Below are 24,824 nucleotides of genomic sequence, written 5' to 3'. Positions count from 1 at the left end.
ATTTTGCAAAGTCATTTGTAATGAAAATTGACATTTTTTCTGCAATCCCCTGTGAAAGGGAAGGGAGTCCCAGGTCCAGGGCAGGCTGCCGGGTGGTTGCGTCCCCTAAGCCGCAGATGGCCAGACCCCTCCTCTGCCCCCACGCTGGGGGCTGTCGTCTTCCCGTTGCATCTAACCCTCTTTGAGTGATTATGTTAGCACTAGATGGGGGGGGTGGGGAATATTAAAAAGGGCAGATCTTGGGCATTTTTTCCTCAAAACAAATGTTTCTGAGAGAAATGAAAGAATGGAAGTGGAAGATGGATTCCACAATTCTTCGTCTGCTGCCAGCCATTGGAGATCTCCTGCTCTGATTGTCCACCTACTTCACGCAGCACCTGCTACCTTCAAACTCCTTTAGTTCATCACTTGCAGGAATCAGCATTTTCAAATGTGATCAGAAGGCCAGCCAAGTACATGTACATCTTTACATGGTTCATCTGCCTGTACAGTGCCACCACTTCAAAAATAAGTTGATAGAACAAGATTTTCCCAAGTTTTGTTTTCCTTTAGAAACTGAGATGCCATTATGAAATATTAGAGCTTAAATAGCTGAAATGATAGATAAAAGAATTTTTTTTAAGACAAAGTCCTCTGAATCAGCAGTGGCATATTTAGCACCAGTGGGATTTACGTTATTTGTTTTATTTCCAGCCTTTATCGTAGTGAGTATCCAGCCTCTCGTACAAGCACAGTCACCGTGTACCAGGTACCAGTGATTTGACAACTGCCGTTTGAAATTCGTAGCTGGTACACATACATGATTCCAGATGCCTTCAGGAAGGCTCAGACATTTTGCTATCTTACTGTGACATTTCCTTCTCAGAAGGCTATTGATTAAAATGATTCAGGCAAAGAAAGTGATCCTCCTGAGTCATTTCTCAGCAAGATGGTTGCATAATGTACGCAGCGTGGTATCGCGGTTTTTAAGGCAGTCCCCTGGATACAATTTCACAGACATCCAGTTTTGTCTTGTTCTCTGTCCTAAGGGAAATTGGAGCATTCTGGTGGGAATCTTTGGTATCTCTGGCCACAGTGACTCAGAAATTGTTGGCTAGCTGGAAATATGAGACAGGATGTTTTGCTGGGTTCTTGGTATGAGACGGTGATGGGATGACAGTCCAAATTGTTGCAGCCCAAGTTTTTATTTTCCTGATGAGAAAGAGAAGGTATTTTTTACATAAGGAAGTGTGTAAAACAGCCACTTGGAAGAATTCATTCCTGAAGCATCACAAAGTATAGCCAAGCCTTCCTCAAACACAGGCTATGATTTTTATTCCTTAATATCTTAATTATATAATAAATAAATAAAAAATTATGTAATATTATATAATATTAACTTTTCCTTTCCACATCTTAATGAGTTTCTCGTCTTTGTTGATCAGAGTTGATAATTTTTCCTTGGATAGTGCCATGAATATTCAGCTTATTAGAAGGAAAACATTTCTCCTTGACTGTATGTTATTGATATGTGAGCTCTGGATTCTCCCCTCTTTTTTGACCTACACAGTGCATTGACATTGGCTGTTTTGTGGAAAACTATGTGCTTTAATATATAAGTGCTACAGAGATATTTTTCAGAAGCACAAAGCTCTATGCACCTTGTACAGGGACTTGGAACAAAAATAAAACAGTATATGAAGAACCTGATGCCCACATTTTGTCATTTTAAGTTGACTGTAGCCTTGCGTTGTGCATTTAAACTGGTACTTAAGGAGGGCATGTGAAAGGACAAGATCTGATTCTCTGAGATACTTTGCAGGAATGTGTTAAAACTGAATTTGCTGTCAGCAGCCTTCCCTTTCCCTCTCCCTCTGCCTCATAGGTAATATTTATATGTAGTTTTAAAGAAAAATGTTCCAATTAGAACTTCCACCATATGACATTTGAACTGGGTCATAAATAAGCAATGTGTTCCCAAGATGCTGTGAAAAGAAAATTGCTGTGACTATTTGTAAAAAAAAAGACTAGGACTGAAATTAGAGTTTCTAATCACCTTCACTGCCAGCAATAACCTCAGAATGACTGGAGGCTTGCGCTACCCTGGTATTGATAATCACAAAATAAAAAGGGATAATACAGCAGGTACACTACAACCCAAATACCCCTTTAACACTCCCACTCCGTTCATTCGGGTTTCTCCTCTGAAATGAATAGATTTAACCTTTATAAAAGGCACCATTGAACTTTCTTTTCTACCACTGGGATTATTCAGATGATGGAAGGAGATGGAAATGTATGTTCCAATCCAGAGCTCGAACTCAGATGTCATTCTAAGTTTACAACAGTGTCAAATATTATTGTGAAAAGACTAGACAAAGTTGTAATAGTGATAAGAATCAGCAGTGAAAAATAAAGTATTTGCTTCTAAAGTGTTTTTGGCTTTCTGCCGTGTTCACCTGAATCAGTAGAAAGTCTGCAAGCAAGGAGTTGTACTTAAAAGGTTACGTTGACTTCATATTTTCTTCCTGCAGGTCTTCACTGGGATTTTTACAGCAGAAATGATCTTCAAAGTAATTGCCCTTGACCCCTACTACTATTTTCAGCAGGGCTGGAATATTTTTGACAGCATAATTGTTATACTAAGCCTGATGGAACTGGGTTTGTCCAGCATGGGAAACCTGTCTGTTTTACGCTCCTTTCGACTGGTAATGGGCTTATTCTGTTCTTACCCCTCTTCTTTTATTACATATAAACTCTGACATGAATGCAACATATTGTCTTAAAAACGCATCTGCCAATAAAGACTGTAATTGCTGCAAACTGGTGAACAGTACATGACACTAATTATAGGCTGCAGGATAAATGGAATTGTTCCAGATTTACATCAGGGTAAATGGGAACATAATTTGATTCCTTCTAGCTGTGCGAGGTACTTGTAGCACACTTAAAATATTTGAGTTCCAATTTGTAATAAAAATCCGCCATTTTATACCTGTACACCTGTTAGCATAGTCAGCAGATAATTGATAGCCCAAGAGATGCAAGAGCCAGTAACTTGTCGTTTTAGAAGTTGTTATTCCTAAATTATGTTATAAACATGCCACCGTTCTTTTAAATGTTGTCAAAAGAAAATGTCTTTGAATTATTCACGGAGTGATTTTTTTTTCCTAGAACTGATCAGCATAACATAACATCTGTCTTTCACGGGAACTCCTTAGCTGTCAGCTCCTTTGTTATGCACGGGATAGTGGTATTCTATCAATGAGAGACTGTCGACATATTGGAACAGAAAAGTAGTTTCCTTGCCAGCCTGACATTTGTGTTGCACTTCATGTACCAGGATGTCCATGCTAATCATTCTGGCCATGATATGGCTTCACAGCTTGGAAAGACCAGGAAAATAAGCCCTTATGGTTACATTTAGCAAAAGACTTTTTTTTTTTTTTTTTTTCCAAAATTCTCTGCGCTGCTCAAAAATGCAAATTTTTCACCGCTGCTGCTAGGTCCTGAGAGTCCCCTGTCATTTTCTGAGAAATCCCTCTTCAATAGGGCTGAAATTAAACCTTCACTTGAAAACACAGCACAAGGGTTAGGAACCATTTACATTCTTAAAATAGGTCTTAAGTGGAACGTGGGTTGTGCATAGACTGCGTGATCCTCAGCACAGAGGTGATTTTCACCCTGGGAGCTAACAGCTAATAGCATCTGGCTGAGGCTTGCTCTGAAACACAGAGGAATTGCTTCTCCCTTTGTGGGATTAAACCCTAAACCCCTTCCCCCAGATGCCTGCCCAGGCTGTTTAATTTGAGGAGAAATTTTTGAGGAGAAAAAGCAATGTAAAAGAGAATATTAAGACCTGAGAATTCCTCCTTCCATCCTCTCCTCACCATGATATCGGGGGAAGGAGCCTCTAAAAGCACGTCTATCTAACAAGGCAGAGCATTGCTCTGGAAAACTTAATTCTTATCCAAGAAGCCCAACTGATATTTTATTAATAGATGTAGTTAGGTTAGCAGGAAGTATGGCTAAAATCACCTTGTACCGCGCACTCTGTGGCATTTAATGTCTTTCAGGTTTTACTCACTTTAATAATTCATCGGCTGAAATGTCTGTTGCTTCTGTGAACTGACACTGTTGTTTATGGTTTTTTTCACAGCTGCGAGTCTTCAAATTGGCAAAATCCTGGCCGACCTTAAATACACTCATTAAAATCATTGGTAATTCAGTGGGTGCCCTCGGTAACCTCACTCTTGTGCTGGCAATCATCGTCTTTATTTTTGCCGTGGTAGGAATGCAGCTTTTTGGGAAAAGCTACCTGGACAATGTGAAGAAGATAAGCACAACTGGCAATTTGCCACGGTGGCACATGAACGATTTCTTCCACTCATTCCTCATCATCTTCCGAATTTTATGTGGGGAGTGGATCGAGACCATGTGGGACTGCATGGAAGTAGCTGGGCAGCCGCTGTGCCTTCTCGTCTTCTTGTTGGTCATGGTGATAGGAAATCTAGTGGTGAGTTCTCAAGATGTTTGGTTTTTTCCTCCCTTTCATGGTGTGTGTGTGTGCGCGCGCGCGCAAATGCACCATTTTTTAACCCAGAAATGGCAAATCTCACATTGTTCCATGGCTTTAATTCAATGAACCAAGTTGTTACCCAAAGAAATTTCTTCACATCCCAAATACAAAATTGCTAGCATTACATTACTACTTAGGAATGAAGGCTTACTGATTTTTTGCAGAACAGATAATGTTTTACTAGAAGAAAGTCACATGGGCTGCTTATAATTATTGTATTTCTTAAGCCATTCATGGGGCTGAAGGGATTCCAGTGCTCTTCTATACAGGAGTGAATATCACCTCAATGGTCACTGCATTGGGAGATATTTTTATTTCTCTTCACTTTTGATCCAGAACATGTGAACCTTACAGCTAGCACAGTGTCTTTGAGTGGAGTTTCGAATGTCTTTAGCCTGCATGTTCTAGGAAGCTGCAGGTTGTGTTTACAGTAATGTCACTTGCTCGCTTGCTTTTTTAGTAGACTATCCCATAAGCATGGCTTACATAAGCTCTGAACCTATTAAGAGTGAGTTGTATTTCCCTGTTGACATCTTATGGAGCGTTTTGCTGGCTTGCAGTCATTGTGGAAATGTTTCGCCTGCTCAGCTTAGAGAGCATCTTTGACATTGTGGCTGTAATGGGCTTACTGTTTATGTAGTGAGTTGTTTAATAGTAGATGCTGCTATAAAACAATGTTGGGTTTTGCTACCGATTGCTTTTAGCGGTTGTTTTGCTTTTAAGTACTCAATGTTTTGGTTCTCAGCTACTGGGATAGAAAAGTTCTTGAAAGACCTTTTAGACAAACAAAAAGTATTATTTTGTTTAAATTAATTTATATTTTAACAGTTAGTTTTGCAGTGAAAATGTTGATTGCAAGAGCAAATTATATTTTATAGGGTGGTTTTATAAAAGTCAAAAGATTAAACTATGATTACTCAGAAAGTGGCAGATGTTTTTTTCCCTAACTTCTCATTTCTATAGATTTTTCTTGGAACTAAATGTGATTAGAGGAGTTGGGGCAAACTATTACTTTCTGCATATCTTTTTAGGGAGTTTAGCCTGAGATCCAGAAAGTTGATCTCTCCCTACCATTAAGCAATGGATTCTGTGTATGATGATGAAACCTGAAAATAATATGTGATAAATTCTAGGGAAAATGTTAACATTTGAAATATTCATGGATTATTAAAAGATGTGAATTTGCAACATCTGATACCCTTGCATATTAACACTCATCAGTGTGCATAAGTTCTGTTAAGTATAAAATCTGATTCAGCAGAGATTGCACTAACATTATCTACACATATTTAACCTTCAGTGCTCAGAAAAGACTGTCCCAGATGTAAAACCAGATATTGAAAGACTCTGTGAGCATGGATAAGCTGAAGTTACTGGTCAGCTGAAAGTAAAAATGCTAGCTTTATCCTTTTCAGCCAACAGTTCTGTAAGCATGCGGCAATGACTGGTAAATAGGAATGATTATTGTCTGTAGATCACTCAAAAAAAAAAAAAGAAAATGATTCATAGGTGTGAAAAGAAAAACAGATTCTGAATCATGAGACTCATTTAGTGTCAACTGCGGCACACGGAGATTTCATGACATTGATTAGCTGGTAGAGGAAAGGTCGTCTTATTCCTCTGGCATCAGCAAAATTCTTGCTTTCTTCAGTGAGAGTGGATTGAATTCACAAACTCACTTATTTAGTGAACATCATCAGACCCAGAAATTCTGGTAGCCAAAAAGCACCATGAGCCCTTTAAAATAAGAAGATTCGAGCATTAAATCTTTTACCTGTAACTCCGTTGCGATCTATGCCAGCAAAGTTTCTCTTTTAACTTGCTGAGATCCTTCTTCCTCCTCTGAGTTTCCAGAGGCAGTTCTGATAAGAAAAATATTATCCTGAGGAGGTATCATCTCATTTGGACTCTGAACGCTTTCTTAGTCTCTGAAGGCATGGAGGAAATCCTACCGTGGTTTTCCGTATGTAGCAGGTCTGCGCAATCGTCTAGATTAAACACTTTACTCTGCCACATCTGCCAGCACTTATGGTCATGTCTGTGGTCACTTTCCCAACTGCAAGGCTAAGCGTTATAGAGCAGACCTGGTCTTTAACTACTGTAAAGTAACGGCTGCAAACTGGTGTTGGAAGAGTTACAACCGCTGTGATTCTGTGGTATGTTCAGTGATTCGGTTTGCAGGTCTTACCCAGCCTCACTAACATAAATTCAAAGGAATGGTGGAAGAAAAGCCAGGAAAGTTAAATGCCCTGGGCAACTTCATGTTATAGAACAGTCCAGCTGTTGAAAGGAAATTTAGTAAATCTTAAATCTATGGTTTGTATTCATACATCCTGAAAATGTCTTGGACCGGTGCAGTGCCACGTGAAACTGTGTATTGCTGGTCAGCTGATATTTGAGTCATCTTCAAAGAACTAAACTTTACAACATAGTTGGAAAATTACGTGCTGTGTAGCTGCCTTTTGCACAATAAGTCACTATTGTCAGAAGGCATTTTTAGAGTCACTGAAGCTGCTTTCGAAGGTAAAGCCAAGCCAGTTAGGTAATAAAGTTTCTCCCTCGTTTGTAAGAAAGAGCTTCTGAAATTGCTAACTGAATAATTATTCTTACTGTTAAGTTTTATAAAGGGCTTAACATATTTCCTACGTAGGTTTATGTTACTGAGGTTAATAAGGAAAATCACTGAGACAGGAATTATTAAGAAGATGTAGGGGAATTTGGGTAGCGAGGCAGTCCCTGCTGCCCCCTGCTCTGCTGGGTCAGCCGATGATGCGACACCAGCCACTTCTCAGAGGACAATTGCGTGTAATGGGCGCTAACAACGTGCATGAATAAAATTGACACTTCCATCACAGACGGAACAACCTTCCAACCTCATTCTGTGTGCATGACGTACGCTGGCCAAGCCACCCTTTTATTCTTCTGGTGGCCACGCGGACAAAGCCTGATTTCTAGCAGCTTCTCCTGAAATGCCCGAGGTGCAGGGCAACTTGAGGCAGGGCAGCAATGAACTCACTGTCTTTGCTCATGTTCCGATTCGGCTGTGTATGACATAGACAGCACCCAAAAAGCACCAGTTAGTGTTAACCCAAGCGAACAGCCACAGTGCGTTAACTCACCCTCAGGGCTCAGTTTCTGGACTGCTGTTGTCTCACCTCTGCCTGATTTATGTACATCCTCTAGTACTTCCATGACACATCCACCACCGTTCCCCAACCACCACAAGCTGGTAATTCACTGCTGCATTTCCATGGTGGATTCTGTCTTCCTGGAGTCACAAGCATGTGTAGTCTGTAATCAAGCGACATCCTCAGAATTTTACTGCAAGGAGAAATATAAGCCTGTAAACGCTCTGTAAGGATCAATACTGGGTACTTTTTTTTTTTTTTTCCCCGCTCCCTTACTCTCCATGGAAATACTATTCACTCAGAAAAATATTAATGACATTTTCTGAGAACACGGAGGTAGAAAGCACCACCAATATCTAGGGTATCAGGCTATCCTGTAGGAAGAATTGCATAACCATTATGATTGAACTAATGTGTGATGCGTGGAATTATGAAATACAAAGTGTAAGGTCATGCACTCAGCCCTATTTAAGAATTTATGTTATGACCAAGTAGCTTACCAACACAAAATATTTGAGAGGATAATAAAAGTATACATATCAGTCACTGTGGACATCTACATCTGAGATAATTGCATGGAGATGCCTTTGTAGTCAGGTCTAGTTAATGGAGTCTGTGAAGTCATAAAATTTCTTACCCAAAAAGACATCTAAAATGCATCAGATTAAATAGACCCTAAAAGTACCTATTTCTGTCTCTGAAGTCTTGGGAGGCAAACCAAGACATCCCTGTGTACATATCACTAGCTGACTGAGCCAGTACGACATACCAATGTACCAATATATTGTACCCATTAAAAAACTAAATGAGATTCTAATACACATCAGGAAAGGTAATTGCAGAGGAGAAAGGAGAGTATGAATGCTGTTGCACAGCAATCTGCAATGCTGGATATGCAATACACCCCGTTAATGGCTGATGCTCAAGAGAGATTAAGTACCGCTGGAAAAAGCACAGTATGGGAATATGAAGTCGATGAGGGGAATGCAGAGCTAGGCATGGGAGGAGAACAGTTTAAGTGACAGAATACTTCTCATCCCAAACTAGCATGTGAGATGGACCTTGATTAGTTTGTGAAGGGTAAAACCCATGATAGCAGGGGGGTTGACCTGGTGACCCAAGACGACCTTCCAGTCCTGTCTTCCTATGGTGATTTGAGTGCCTGGCAGCAGAGCTGCTCAGCATGGTTTGGATGAGATTTGAAGTGGCCTGCTTTGGTTAATCTCAGTGGAAACTTTCCTCTGAAAAAGCCAGATATGCCTGGAACCCATCCTTTTAGTCTGCTTCCATGTCTCAGGAAGCCTTAATGGCTGTTTTTTCTGTTTTAGCATGGTCCGTGACTGTGACATACAGAAACCTGGAAATGTCACATTCTTGGAAAAAAGAAGTTTCTCCTTCCCTACATGCCTTTTGTACAAGTCAGTGTAGCACAGTTCCTTGAAGAGATGTTCTGGGAAAGTGCTGCTAAACCTCCATCAGGTTAAAATCTGTAGATTCTCAAACTGGTCAGATGCCAAGAAAACCTCATTAGGTCTCATTCACCACCATTTTGATCTTTAACAGCCAAAGTCTGTTGATAAAATGGCATATTACCACAGCTGTTCTGACAGAGACATGTCTCTGCAGCAAGGCAAGAAAGAAAGAAATGAAGTTAAGGAGAATGAGAGCAATGCATAACTTCTTAGTATTTCCACTTCAACATGTTCTTCCACAAGAGTGTCCCTCCCTACCACTAGAAGGTTGTCCCAAGCACCACCAATGCGACCTGGATGGGAATAAATGTCCTAGAAGGAGGAGAAGGGTGAGCGGGATGAAGGGCCATTTAGCACGGATCCTGACCTAAGGGATGTGCAAGAGAGAGATTTGGTATGGGCAGGATTGTTTGGGTGGGGAACAGAAGTGACTACAGGTATATGTGAAGCTCAGGCTTCACATATATGAGAAGAAATTCAGAGCAATTTCCTGTCCTGGATGACTTTCCTAAGTGACAGACCCTAAGTAACAGAGAGAGTCATGGGGTCCCATGTGGCTATCTAATAGTAGATACGGCTGTAATCCTATAGTTAAGCAAAATTGCTTTCTATGTGTGCCTGCAAATTTGTGTCTATCCAGGTCAATTGTTTCCTTTCCTGCCTTTTTTTTTTTTTTAACATTAAGAACACTGTAAAGGCATGCGACAAATGTTTAATTCTGATTAGCTTTGTCTTTTTTTAATTTTTTTTGCTTTGTTTGCTAATATTGCCTTTAGTTTGGTGTTTGCAGTCAAGAAAATAACAAAAAACTCACAAAAGAGGTAGCTGTGATGTATAGTGTATAAACACGTAAGGCGAGGCTTACATGGGGATTGTATGGTCTTCAGCATGGGGGCTTTGTTTCTATATAAAATAATTTCCTAGATTTTATTATTGAGTGTCACTACATGAGCACTGTGATCTCTAATTGACAAACATAAGAGGAAGTATATTTGGCCACCTGTGTAGGAGATCTGGCAGCCCACCCTGGGGGAACCCATCAGCTGGCCAACTGTATCGGAGTTTCTCAGGCAGGAGACTATCCCAGCTGGAAGTTTGTGGTCAGCACAGGGTATGAAGAAGTTTAATAATATGGAGTAAGATGATCTTTTGCATTTGTCCTCAGTGCCAGAAAATGTCTGGGCACATTTAATTTATTAGTGTAGAAGTAGCCATAATGTCCTGTCTCACCCAATACTGATACATCCCTACACTGCAAATTTCTTGGCAGATCACAACCGGGCTTGAGAGAAGTTTATGGTAATGTGTCAGATTTTCTTTTTGTTTAACTGAAATGGATATAGAGAACTATCACTGTGCCTAGTGGCAAAATCACAAGTAATAGCAAAATAGCTAGGCATCTCACAAGCCTAGGCAAAAGTGGATTACAATTTCACATTTCAAGAGCTCAGACAGCCAAAGCTTATTATGATGGTCAAAGAAGGTCTTCAGATGAGACTTGTGTTTCTGCCTGACATGATGGGACTGTCACTGAGGGAAGCTACATCAAGATTCCGACGCTTTTAAAAGACATGAAGCATTCACCAGGAGGTTTCAAGACCATGAAACTTTTTACAAGGTGATTAAAGGTTGCTTTACCCCAAAGGAACAAGGCATTATTCATTAAGATTTCTTGTGCCAATAAACGAATAGAAATGGAACACTGATGACACATGATAGCACTTTTCCAGCTATCTCATTATTTTCTTTTCAAAATATGTACAAATCTAGAACTACTGAAGCCCCATTTTCATGGTTTTTACTGTCTATCCCTAGAGAAATGTACAACTCAAGAGTTGCAACGAGACTTACTGCCCTGAGTCAAGTAATTATTTTTGCATTTAATGATAAACATGCTCTTATTCATGGGGGCCACTGAAGACATCCACTCTCTGAGTAAAGGTTAATCTCCTTGGAGGGAAATGTAGTATTTGCATTTCTTCTGATGATTAATATAAATGAACTGGAGTTTTAAAATATTGTGTGTCTTCTAATTGCACATACTAGGTTAGATCTGCTTGCTGGAAATTAAAGCAAATTTGGGGAGAAGCTATTACAAGCCCAACTTACAACATTTTAGAGTTTGGGCTTTTAATTTTCAAACCACAGTAGACGTCTGCATCCTGAAGCTTTGTATATTGTACTTCTACCACCAAGCAGATACTCTCCTTGGGGCCCACCAGTTCCACTTCTTGCAAAATGGAAAGAAGAGGGGATAAGATGCAACTATATAAAGCTAGGCAAGAACAGTGTTTTGCAAGGAAATGTGCATGCACAGGAGATTCAAAGAGAAGTTCAGGTTGTCCCAAGTTTTGCATGAGTACTGCCTTCCCTCTGCTCTCTCCGCACCCCCACGTTCATGTCCTGGATGCCGTTGTTCACCTTATCTGCTCTTTCAACAGCTCCCAACATTCTGAAAATGTGCATTTATGTTTTGGTTACATCAGCTGAGAAGGCCACTAGACAAACAGGCGAGAATAGGCATGTCAGTAACCGTCATCGTCAGGACACACAAAATCTGCAAAGCAGCAAGCAGAGTGTGTGGGGGGCACTGTGGAAGAGGAAGACTCATCAAAAAAGCTGCAGGAGCCATAATGAGAGCTGGAGGAATTCTGGAGATGGGGATTGGAGAGTTAGAGGGTCCAGAAGAAGCCAGGGAGCCCAAGGGATCATTAGTGAGAAGTGGTAGTGTCATTTGAGTCTGTCTCATCAACTTGGACATTATATAAGGGAGGTGAATTTTCTTTCTTGAGTCACATGCAGAAGAGCTGCCCAGAACAGATGAACAAGCACATTCGGGGTCACAAGCAAAATAGAGTTAAAACAGCTGTCAGCATGTTACCATCCTTTTTGCTTCTACTGATGCATGCATACGGCTGGCAGCATGTACATTTAGTGTGATACTGGAGAATTCAAACCTCAGAGGAACGTAGCTAAACCCTAGTGCATTTCCCAGCTTCTCCCTTCATATTTTTCATGTCAGCTACCTGCATAGTCCGTGTGTCCCAAAGCCAGTTTTGCTATTTCTATTCCCCATTATCCATCCTTGCTTGAGCAGTGGCTGGGAAGCACTCGGGTAGCTGATAGCTTTTGAGCAAACATCTGACTATATCTACTTCAGTATTAAACATCTTCAAGAGTAATGAAAGGTCCACCAGAAACAGATAGCATCAGGTGATAAATCAAAAAGATAAATCCTGACACCAAGCATCGATCAGTCCGGTTGCCTCTGATGACTCATAGCACAGATGGAAAGCTTGCATCCTTGTACAGATTATTTTAAAGACAAACCTTTTGCCTAAGGATCCATGCTTTAAAAATTTTGTGATTTACCAGTGTCCACATAAATAACTATCATTTATTTTACTGAGTAGATACATCCCACTGTCACGTGTAAGACAAGATGCTGGTGCTAAAAAGTCTGGGGAAAATAAGCTCAGGATGTTTATAATGGACCATCTGCTGGGTTTCAGAAATGCCACTGGATGGGAAATTAAGTAGAGTCCATTCAAAGCTGGGAGATGTAGGGCTGCTTTGTCCGAGAGATGTGAGGGAAATGCACCTGAGAACAGACGGGAGAAGAAATTGTACTCCTAAAAAGTAATCTGCTTCCTTCTGTCACTCCAGATTTATGAGTTTCTGTACCCTGCCATAGGCTGTTGTTTCTTCTGAAGAGTTGAATCTTGGCACTTGATGACTAAATCTGAGCACACATCTTGCGTTAGGGGACAAGTGTGTTCAGTTCCTGTTTTCAAGGTACTATATTGTGTCCATGTTGAATATATACTAAAACCTGCCAATTTTTTCCCTTGCAACATTCGTCTGCAGAAAGGTACATCTTTTTAAATACAAATAACCAAAATCCTTATAAAAGTTGGTGTAGAGAAGAGGAGCAAGCTTTCGCTTCTGATGCAGCTGAAAGGAGGCTGAAAACAAGAAGTGTACTAAGGCTATTTTTCATCTGTGAAATAAGGAATTCCCAAAAGCAATAATCCAAACCAGATTCATTGGTGGTCTGTGACAGACTTTGGCATTTGGTGCAGATTTTCATTGGTAGAATTGTAAGTATTGCTTCTTGATCTATAAATAAGTCACTGGGATGTATCAGAGAGGAAGAAAATCTAGAGCTAGTGCTCTTCCACACGTATGTATATAAGGGAATATGAAACTATCTCCTATTAACCTTCATGGGTGTAAGACAACTTAGAAATATGGAGGAAGAAGAATGCTGTGCTAATCTTCCCCTCTACTCCTCTCTTGTGAGACCCCACCTGCAGTACTGTGTTTGGCTCTGGGGTCCCCAGTACAAGAAAGACATGGAGCTGTTAGAGCAAGTGCAGAGGAGGCCGTGAAGACGATCAAAGGGCTGGAGCACCTCTGCTATGAGGACAGGTTGACAAAGTTGGTGTTGTTCAGCCCGGAGAAGAGAAGGCTCCGGGGAGACCTTATGGCACCTTTCAGTACCTGAAGGGGCCTACAGGAAAGCTGGAGAGGGACTGTTTACCAGGGCATGTGGTGATAGGACAAGGGGGAATGGGTTTAAGCTGAAGGAGGGGAGATTTAGATCAGATATTAGGAAAAAAAATCTTCCCTGTGAGGGTGGTGAGGCACTGGAACGGGTTGCCCAGAGAAGCTGTGGATGCCCCCTCCCTGGAAGTGTTCAAGGCCAGGCTGGATGGGGCTTTGGGCAACGTGGTCTAGTGGAGGGTCCCATGGCAGGGGGGATTCAAACTAGATGGTCTTTAAGGTCCCTTCCAACCCAAACCATTCTATGATTCTGTGATTAAGTTCAATCACCTGCCCCTTGGAAACCATCCTTGTGCCTTTTGTTCTAGTTGTGTTTCCAAGTCAAAGATGTTTCTCTAAAAATGTTCCTTAAGCATTGCCTCCATTATATGAACTGCTGACAAGATGAAATATTTTTAATAGGATCCACCACATATATATGTACATATGTATATTTTATTTGTGAAGATAATACTAGTGGATTGTTTGTTGAGATTTGGTTGTAGTCCACGGATTGAAGAGGAGCTGAGTTTTCAAAAATAAAAACTGCAGCCCTGTTAATATACCAGGCATGAATAGGGTAAAATACTGCCCATTTTTGTACTACATCTGTCCTGGCTTGATAGTGTAAATTGGGGTTTTTTCAGTAGTTAAGTTCTTGCTAATAGATGGGTAGTTATAAAAAAATCTAGAAGACACTGAGTCAAATTTAATTGGACAAGAGTGTGCAAAGGTAGGTACAACTAAATGTGTCTCTTTTTATTAGCGTCACTGTGCGAGGTGTCTGGATGTCATTGAAAGGGTAATGACAACAGAATTCTTCCTAGTGTGTGTTGAGGGAAGGGCAAGGTTTTAATGTTGAAATAGACCAGGTGGTACAAATTTTATACATTATTCATTATTCCTAAACATCTTATACTTTTATTTAAAAAAAAAATCAGTTAAAAATATTATTTTTTCCCACCAAAACTAAGCAGTAAGCAGTTCATTCTAACAGTTGCCTCTAGAAATAGGTTGTTAAAAGCGATATATGAAACAATCAGCTAGTCCTGACAGCCTTAACCTTCTTAGGAGGTGTGTGATATTTAAAAGAGACTGGAATTTATCTTTTCCATGTTCAGAGCTTGTTCATATCTGTATTTCGCCACCTAGCACGTACCTGGCAACATGGTCTGTGGCTTCCCAAGGAAATATGCTGAAGAATACATTTGGACACTAAATGTAGTACACAGGATTAGATACCAGTTTCTTGCCTTTTTGGGTCTTATTGAACAGTAAGAAGTTCCTGTAGTCAAAGAGGTCCTGCCTTTGTTCTCCTGCCACCATGCCACATTTCCTCCCATTCCCAAAAGTAAGCTTGGCTGGCTCTTACTCAGTTAAACTCCTCTAAATCCAATAAAACCACTGGCTCACATTTGCTGAGGAGAACCTCCAAAAGATACGGATCTGGTCCATCAATTTTGTATTACTGCAAATGATGCAAAGGAAAGGAGAATCAGACCTGGGTTTTTTTTTCATCCCTCATAACATTGTTATTTCTTTTCTGCTATTTAAATCTCTTTTGTTCTATTTCCCTGTCTCTAGATTTCATGTGTTATCTTTTCTTCTTCCTGTTTTGTTTGGGTCATCCCTAGCCAGACTCTTGTTTAAATTAGTTCTCATTGAATATGACGCAAATCTGCCCTTCATTTATTTTTCTTCTACCAAAAATGTATATTTCCTTTTTTTTTTTTTTTTTTTTGGTCAGCTCTGGGGTTGATTATAGTAATTCCCTCTTTGTAATTGCCACATATCTTTGCTGTAGTCTTCCTAGCCCCATGCTTTGAGCAAATCTCCTCCTCTTTCAACATTGCTTTGGCTTTCTGCCTTGACATCTTCTTCAAGCTCCATCTCATTGTATATCTTGACTTCACCCTTCCCTATGCACAAGAAAATTCCAAGTCACTGTCCTGAAGCCTTTTGAAATTATTGTAATTATTTCCATGCAAAAGTGGTTTTACTTTTTGACCGAGCCAATTATTGTACAGAAGTTCTGCCTTCTGTGGTTCGTTGTCATATTTTCTAATGCTAATTGATATCAGGGCTTGGATTGAAGTATACTGTTAAAAATATTGATATTTTCTGTGTTGAATTTTCATGGAGTTGAAAAGAGGCACTTACATTTGTCTTTGTGGATAGACATTTTTCAAGCATCTCTACTCTCAGTTTGCCTCCCTTCTTCTCTGTTTGCTGCCTCCTCACCACCACCAGTTCCCTTCTCTTTCTGGCCCCTCTCATGCATAATTTGTTTCAGCCACTCAACTGAGAGCACTCTTATGCTCATTGTGCTACAAACTCGTTCATATGGGTGTTTCTTCCAGGAAGACTTCCATGTCCCTTCTCCTCTCCTGTAATCACTTGTCTCCCACATCTAGCTGTCATGCCATCCCATTTCTGGGAGGTTCAGCAAGCACAAAATGCCTGCTGATGTCTCTCTGCTTGAAAACACAGTCAGTTGTCTGCATCTATAAACTGACTAGGGCATGAACTCAAATATTATGAGAGTCACTCCTCTTTCTTGGTTAGCACATTCCCTGGCCATCCTGTCGCAGCTGGTGCCTGGGCATTCAGGGCACAACCCTGGCTGGGGACAGGGACCACCAAGCAATCCTGCCTGGGGGAAGAGTGGGGAAGGGAGGTCAACTGCTTATCCTCTGTGATGGAGCACAGGTCTTGGCTTGTCTTTATTTACTACTGAAGATGCAAATTTTGGACCATAAAATGGATTAGCTGCCTAGCTCTTGGTTCCTTTCTTCTCTCTAGCAGACTGGCGGTGAGCATAAACTCATAAACATGCTCTTATGGACAACTTACACCACCGGCTTTCTCCTTTGCTTGCCCAATTTTATGTCCATCTTGCACTAAACATTTCGAGCAATGCCAGATCTGGGATTTCAGCCGGGAAAACAGAATACAATTAATAAATAAAATAATTTTCCTATTTCCACATCAGCAAAATACCTTTTATATGTCCTGATATAAGAAGGTAGTCAAAGATGAGGTCATCATGCCTGGAAAGAAGTCTTTGGTTTGATCATGAGGTTGAGCACAGACTTGATTTGAAGCATGCTGGTAGCCAGTCCTCCATGAAGTGCTTTTCTTACGTTTTTAGGAACGCTCATCCACAAAGCACAGCTTTGTCTTGCAGAGATACACTGCAGGAAGAAAGCCTTCCACTGCCTTCCTTTCCTTGCAAAAGAACACGAATATCTCCCTGGGACTTTAAGAAGCACTAAGAAACCTGCAGAAGTAGCCACAGCTAAGCCAGAGACCAAAGGGGACGGGCTGATTGGGGACACCATGGAACCCAGGAGCAGATGATGGTAGAGGAAACGGGCCACTTTTTAGGACAGCAGTGAGGCATGTGTGTCAGCACCTCCTGCCTTGCAAATACAGGGTGGCTCTTGTTTTGAAGATGTAACTGGCACCACTGCTGGTAAACACTCCTGCTTTGTTTCTTTAATGCAAGATAGGGTTTTGTCCCGCTTTTTAGTCATCTGTCTTTTCCAGCAGAGCTATGTGAAAGCTGCAAGCCCAGCCGTGTGCTGTGAAGGCAGGAGATACTGTACTGTGCGAAATTACTAGTAGAAATCTATTTTGTAGCTTCCCTCAAAGAGGCCCTCCTGGCTGGCAGACAGCTCTGTCGCTCTGTTCTGCCCTCCCAGGAACCTGCACTTGCAAAACGCAAAAAATCAGAACTTCCTTACACCTCCCCCAAATTCGCTAAATAAGCATCCTTTTCACATTTCACTTAATAGGAAATTGCGATTCCATGATGGAGCTCAAATTATAGTATCAAACCCGGGAAATGGCTTAGAAAGTAACATTTTACAGGAAATAGTATTACCTTCTCTGTTAAAAAAAAAAAAAAAAAAAAAAAGCTAATATTAATTATTTCTTGACTCTGATTTAATTTTCTAGACTCTGGACCTACCCTTATATTGATTTTGCTTTGGTGTAATATATCTGATGCAGGGAAGTAATTCCTTACTGTAGCCATTATCACTGGTTTTCTTTCTTTGTTACTGTCTTTCCTTTCGGTTCTCTGTGGCTTACATTTCCCCAGATGTTTTCTGCCATGTGTGAATGGGAATTACCTCTTTCTCTTGATCTCCCATCCTGGCTGCCCAAGGGACACGATGGCTTGTAGATGATTGAGAGGAAAACTTAGCGCAGTCTTTGGTCATGGCTGGGTGTCTCCTTCTCAGGACCTGAATTTGAAAGGGATGACTCCAGGGATCCCACTCTGTCTTGACTGGGCAGTGTCCTCCATGTGAGCCCAGCCATGCAGGGTTAGGGCTCTGTGTAAAAGCCACCGAGCTTAAACTTCCAGAATCAGTCTTCTTGCTTGTGTCTAGTCATTGTGTAGCAATTGGTAGAGCAGCTGGTGAAGTGATGTTTGCATACAAGTAGTGAAAATATTCCAGGGATAACACGGTGTTTCTCACCTATCATCACTCCTTGCTGGGAACAGCAATAGCAAAGATTCTCAGATGTGTACAGTTAGTCCAAGCCTATGCAGTCTGTCTTGCTCTCTAATTGTCTTGTCATCCTCATCACCATGACAGCTAAACTCTTTTGTTGACTTAGGACAAAGCTAGTTGTCTCTTGGTTTGTAATCAATAAACTTTCTGTAGTTTCCCTAATGTTTTGGGGGTATATTGAGCCTTTAACATCAGGAACACAACTGTCTTGTTGGAAGAGGTTTGCAACTGGACTTGTCTGATAGCACATTTTGTCTGTTTAGACAGTGGTTTGAAAAGTCCACAGCAGTTCTGATGGAGATCTTGCTACGCTGGTGAATTAGTGTTGTTTTGATATCTGATGAAAAACCTGTGGGAACATGTTTGTTTTTATGCGGTGGCTTTAGTAGTGGAAAGAATTTATCTGCCTCCACTCACCATCCCACCCTCCTCTCTCATACAGGACTAGGCGACTAAGATTTTCAGATCAAGAAGCACTTGGTTTCCAGAGACTCACCTCCTGATACTTCTAAGGGACTTACTTTCAAAAAACGCTGAAAGCCATCAGCTAAAAACAAAACTCTAAATTAAATTCGGAAGTTCTTGACCAGCACTTGAAGTGGTACAGTTTGTGTGCACATTTATACCCATGTAGGGGGATAACAAATGGAAGAGACTTGGCAACATGAGGGATCCACCAGGTTGTAGTAAGAAGTGTCATGGGCTGCCTCAGGCCTGTATTTCAGAGGGAGGACATAGGTGCCCTCACTCTGCCTGCTTTCGGGGTGCTGCAGAGGCTGGGGGTGAGGAAACGCAGAGGCTGGTGACTGGTCCATGTGAGACGGGAACTGGGGAAGCGCCAGCCTCCCCTCCCAGGTCAACCTTCCTCTCCGAAGAGGCATTTTCATCATGTGGTCCAGAGTGTCAGCCTGGCAGCAAGAGCAATGTTGACGTGGTCCCCTTTGCCTGCCTCCCCCTCTCAAAAGATGTGCCCATGTCAGGTCTGATGTACCCCAGTGCCAGTGCAGCTTTATAGCTCCACTGAAAGCAGAGAGGGATGAATGGCAGCTTAAAGTGACCTCAGAAAACTCCTATGTGACACAAAGGTGCTGTGAAGTGTAGTTAATGGGCTTAATCTACCCTTCCATTACTCAAGGAGATTTACTCCTGTGTAAAGTGGCGAGAACAGCACCAAGGAACCTGTCCCATTAATTATACATAACCCTTTAAACTCTGAAGCGAGAAATAGGGTGACTGTTCCCCACACCCATGCACCCACCATCAAGCATGGGTGAGCACAGCTGCCACCCAGCATCACTTCTCTGCCTCGTACTGCTTAAAGACAACCAGCTGCACAAGAGACCACTGAAACTCTGGGGAAACCTAATGTCAACACCAGAAGTGGAGAACGGTCAGAAAAACTCCTCACCTTATGGAAAATACCACAAAAACACTAATGGGATGGGTGGGGGACGTTCATCTCACCCGGTTTCTAGAGTCTACCGTGCAGCTGTATCAGCCACCCTACCTGTTCTGCAGTCAATGGAGAGAAAAGGCACTTTTACTCCTTGGTTTCATCTTACCTGGTGCAGCCATCTGTTTTAGGATGGGGCACACTGGGCTCAAGCTCCTCTGACCATATGGGTTGGATCTAGCCTGTCTATAAAGGGAACCCTATATGCCTTTGACTTCCCTGAAGTGTGAGTGTGAGTACCAGCCGTGCCCCAAGGCTGAGCTTTTCAAACACCACTCTGTGAGCACTGTTCTGCACAGGCAGGGGAAATCCACATGGTAGCTGTGAGGCTAGGGGGAAAAAAATCAGGCCTTGTTCTATTATTTCTTAGGGAAAATGGAAATAATTTACATGAAATCACTGAATTTATAGCCATTTTTGTATTTGCATATGAGAGAATTATTCCTACCATATTACTTCCATTCTTCTTTCCTGTAGAGAACATCCGCCCTCATTACCATCATAAAGAAGTTTAGGGATCTTACATGGGAAATAAGCCAAATTTGGTGCACTGCTTTTATTAATTTTCTTTTTATATTGTTATATTTATTTATATTGTTATTTATAGTTAAACAGATAAATCCGTTATTTTACCAAACAGATTAACATGGAGTTGATATGAAAAAAATTCCTTCTTTCAACTAACTGGTACTATAGTGCCCCGCAAACCTCTCATCTACAACTTCTAGCCTGCCTTGTAGGATCAAACCCAGTCCACTTGGGACGATGTCTGGCTGCAAGGCAGGAAATCCATATCCCCATTTCCATGTGTTTTCCTAGCTGATCTTGGGGAAGAAACATGAAGGAGCTCAATCCTTCTCCAGCCTGTGATCTCTCCCACTTGCCCCTGTCCACAAGGACTGCATGCCATACTTGTGGTATCATGGTCATTTTGACAGCAAGAAACTAAGATATCACGAGAATGGGATTATGAGATTGACTACAGGATAAAGAGAAACTGGGCTGGGAGAATATAAGCTTCTTAACCAAGCACAAATAGCTGAAATAATAGAAAAGGGAATATAGAAAATATCTGATCATGTAAATTGCTTTTTGCAGGTGTACTCTCTCGGTAAATTTTGCCCTGGGATGAAAATGTACAAAGGACTGAAAAATATACTTCCAAAGAAAGAAATAATCCTCCAGTAGCAGAGAGATGGACTAGATGACCTATTACTGCAGGTCTCTAGCTTAAACTGAAATCTTACACTTCCTTGATGCAGTGAAAGCCCCTTTATGAGCAGGTTTTCTTTGCAGCTTGATGGATTTTGCTACAGTAAACAAAATAAAATAATTGATACATATTGTATTAGGCTTGCTAGAAGTCATCAACGTCTCCAAAAAGAAAACTGCATCTTTCTCATCTATGCTACCCAAAGAACAGTGCAGATGTCCAGTCCCATCAGAAAACAAACAGGAAGGAGGAAAACTGGTTTCTTCCACTGGTCAGAGAGTGCCTGAAGAGCTTCTTGCTGGTCTGTGTCTAACAGGCACTGCCAGAGAAGTGGGTTGGAATAGACTGAGGTGTATGGGTCCTGTTTTACCCACAAAAAAAGTATTAGATGAGTAGTTGATGATTCTAGCAGAACCTCACCATGCTGCTCTGCCTGGGCTTTTCCATGCAGCTGAGTGACAGCAGTGACAATGTGCTGCCACAGGGATACAATCTATTTTAACTGCTCTCTTTTTTTGCACGACAGTCACTGATGGGACATGTTTTCTGCTCTGGACCCTAAGAAAAACCTGCTTAGCTGGCTCCTAGGAGGTTCCTTTTCCACAGGGAAGCACCCTCAGGTGATGTAGGTCCCTCATAGCTGCCCTCAACTGTCCTTCCTATCCTCCATCTCCTGCAGTGGAGAGGACTGTACACATCTGCAGTCTGAATAACTTCGGTTGTTTGAAGGGTCCTGTGGGGTTACAAGCAAGCAAGTGCTTATGAGAGCAGCTCCTGAACTGCTCTAATTTATGAACCTCCCTCCTGAAAAGACGATCCCATCTCTGACTCCAGCCTGCTTGGATTTGTCCTCTGTGGTCCAGGCAGATGAGAACATCTGACCTTAGTTGCTGCTAAGTGTGAAAGTCCATTTAAACTTCATGCACAGGAAAGGGCTGTGGGTTTGAAAATCAAACTCACTTGTTTTGTTGGCAGTATGTGGTCAAGACAGATCCCACTATAGGAGAAGACACATGGGTGAGCTCATATCAGATCCTCTGCAATCCAACAAGACCAGTAGATGAGGACCTCACTTTGTAGATGGCTTAACCCTGCCATTGAACTTGTGCAGGTGCAACATCATTCTTGCTCCTAGCTAAATAAAATACAGAGTTATTTTCAATCGGCTAAGAAATGGCCTTAGACTTTCCAGTGGGTTTTCAGCTGATATTCAGCACAGTGTGTGACCCCAGTGAGAGTGCAGGGCAGTGAACACCATTGTTGAATCAATTCACAGGAGTGGAGGAGGATTGCAGGGACTGGATGTTGTTTGACTGAATGACAGGTGGAAGGTTAAATACGCAAAGATTTATATCCCTCCATTTTTTCCAAATCGAGGTAAATACAAGAATGGAAGGGAAATGAGGGAGTAGTCACATGCTTTAGCTCCAAACTTCAGCAACAGAGTTTGCAGACATATTTTTGAAGAGAGTTTGATAAGAAGGTGTCATCTGAAATTACACTGCCTGTTTTTGTACTGTGATGGCCAAAACACAAGGAGGCAATGGAGCTGAGGCATTCAGGCTGCAACCCACTGTGGCAATATATGTAGCTCCCAGCCTCCACCAGCAGCCTCATGGGCTCCTTGGGGAGGATGGGTCCTTCCAGCAGCCTGCTTTCTCCCCATGGCCAGGGAGCTAGAAATTGCTTCATGGCTTCATGCCTCTATGCTCTTCACTCGCTGTGACCACAGAAATGGTGCAGCACTTTGTGCAATGCCAGGCATACTACCTGTGTGCTGCAGCTCTGCTCAGGATGGGGCTGAAGCATCCCATGCTCTCCTCTAACCTGGTGAAGATTGCCTGGTTATAAAGGTTGGCCATCACTGGCCTGGAGCATGGAGTACCAGACTGACACCAAGAAGGACTTTCTGAACACCTATCTGGGTTTCAGAAGTCATTGATGACGCTCTTAATCATATGATTTAGTTTTAGATAGTCCTGTGAGGAGCAGGGATTTAGATTTGATGATCCTTATGGGTCTCTTCCAACTTGAGATATTCTATGATTTTATGATTCTGTGTTAGTTATTTGGTCTGTATCAGTAAGTGCTCTAACTTTAATCTAGCTGCAAGATACTAAACCCAAGCTAACCTAGGCTTCAATAGGCACCGCCAGAGATGGTTCAGCTCTTCAGCATCTCCTGGGATGCCAGACTGTCTCCATCTTCTACAGACAACCCAGGAAAAGTCCTCCAGGTTAAGCACCTCAGGGAGGCACCTGGCATTAGGCTGGATGAATCTGAACCTTTGTGCCTTATAATGGCATAACCAGAGTCACCAGCTTTGGAAACACATTAAAAAGTGAGGAAACCTATGAAAGCTGTGTCATTATTAGGGTAAATGCTTAACATTATTATGCTAAAGGAGTTGGGTTTTCTTTGAGTGCATCTGTCATTTGATTCCTAACCTCAAAGACCAAAAAAGTGACCTGGCTGTTCAGTATCACTGGAAAGCAGATTTCTTTTTTTGGGGATTCATATGGACATAAAAATCTGCCATTGCTTTTGAAAACTGAATTAGTCTTTAGTTTGCTTTTACTTAAACTGAAAGCATTGCGTTAGCAACCAGGAGAACTGGATATTATTAGTAACCTTTTACAGGAAATGTGGTGTGTCATGGGTTGAGCATATATTTTTCTGGAAAATGCAATGTACAGTGAAATGGGGGGAATAAGTAAACATAAAATGCTTATACCGCAGTTCACTCTATTTGAACGCCCAGCAATGCACCTCTGAGGTTACCTGCTCATAAAGGAAGGAGGGGATGATATTTGAGATTTATTTTTGGCTAAAAGCATGAAGTGCAAATAGCTTTTTGTGCAAAATGTCAGCTGCATTTCTGGGAAGCAAACAACACTGCTTTAATAATCCATGGTAAATAACAACACTAAGAATGTTACCACTTATTATATACACCTGCAGGTGTATCTGGATAGACTTATGTAACTGTAGCTTGACATCTGAAACAAATATGGAAAAGTAAAATAAGGCATTTCAAACAAGTTATTCTGTGAACAGCAGAATTAATGAAGGACAGGATGAAATTCAGCTTAAGCTAACAAAATTTGGGTGCCTATGTGGAGGTATTCATGTATGGAGATGTCTGAGCTACCACTACAGTCTGCAGAGGTCTAGGGCTTGACTCAGTCTTTTCTAGCACCCCTGGGGATGCTATAAGGTATCCATCCTGGCCTCCAACTAGGCACAGATCTCCCATAATCATGTGTCCTATTGGCCAGTTGCTTCAGGATGACTTGGGCATGCTAGGGTCAGTTGGCACTAGATGACTACATATTGGCAGACACATGCAGCCCTAACATGGTCATCTGTACTTGGTCAGGCTCTGTTGTCTACATGATTAATTTCTTTTGACTGAAATGGGGCTTAGAAGCCCTGTTAGACCCTCACACTTTGGTGTCTGAGTCTGGAGGCAACTTCCATCCTTGAAGAGTCATTCAGTTTCCTAAACACCGCCAGTCTGTGGCCTGCTGCAACACCCAGACATGCTCTAGTTGGATGATAGCTGGAGCTTTAGGAGGACAGACATCTCCTGTAGGTCTGGTGCAGATGTCTCAGATAACCTCAAACAACAGAAGTCACCCCTCTCAAGGTAACTGAATTGAACCTATAAAATCCAGAAGATATTTTTATACAGGATTTCTTTATCCCCTCCCTTCTTCCAGCTCCATCCCATGTCACTAGGTTGCCACTCAGAAGGAGACATATGCTGTGGCTCGTTCCAAGCTCTGTCTGCACTGGTGACCTGGGCAGTGTCTCTTCTCTACACACGTGCTTATTTTCAGGACATTTGTATCAATGTGGTTATCTCTGAGACCCCTTCCTTCTGTCAAACCTGGTTGAAAATGGCTAAAGTGATTCTACCAGTGACTCCT

At 41.6% G+C, this 24,824-nt stretch overlaps 1 protein-coding gene across 5 annotated transcripts in view; it reads left to right on the top strand.

Moving 5' to 3' along the window:
- The window catches only part of SCN5A (sodium voltage-gated channel alpha subunit 5), a 218,959-nt gene that overhangs the window by 119,566 nt on the left and 74,569 nt on the right, over window positions 1-24,824 (top strand). For all 5 annotated transcript variants that reach the window (XM_075746729.1, XM_075746728.1, XM_075746727.1 and 2 more), the window contains 2 exons: window positions 2,514-2,687; window positions 4,139-4,495. In XM_075746729.1, coding sequence (XP_075602844.1) covers window positions 2,514-2,687; window positions 4,139-4,495 — 531 coding nt within the window. The remainder of the gene's footprint in view (window positions 1-2,513; window positions 2,688-4,138; window positions 4,496-24,824) is intronic.

This window comes from Balearica regulorum, chromosome 2 (assembly GCF_011004875.1).
Source record: "Balearica regulorum gibbericeps isolate bBalReg1 chromosome 2, bBalReg1.pri, whole genome shotgun sequence".
NCBI classification, from domain to species: Eukaryota; Metazoa; Chordata; class Aves; order Gruiformes; family Gruidae; genus Balearica; species Balearica regulorum.
The sequence above is the reverse complement of the archived record's forward strand: the minus strand, read 5'-3'. Positions and strand labels throughout refer to the sequence as shown.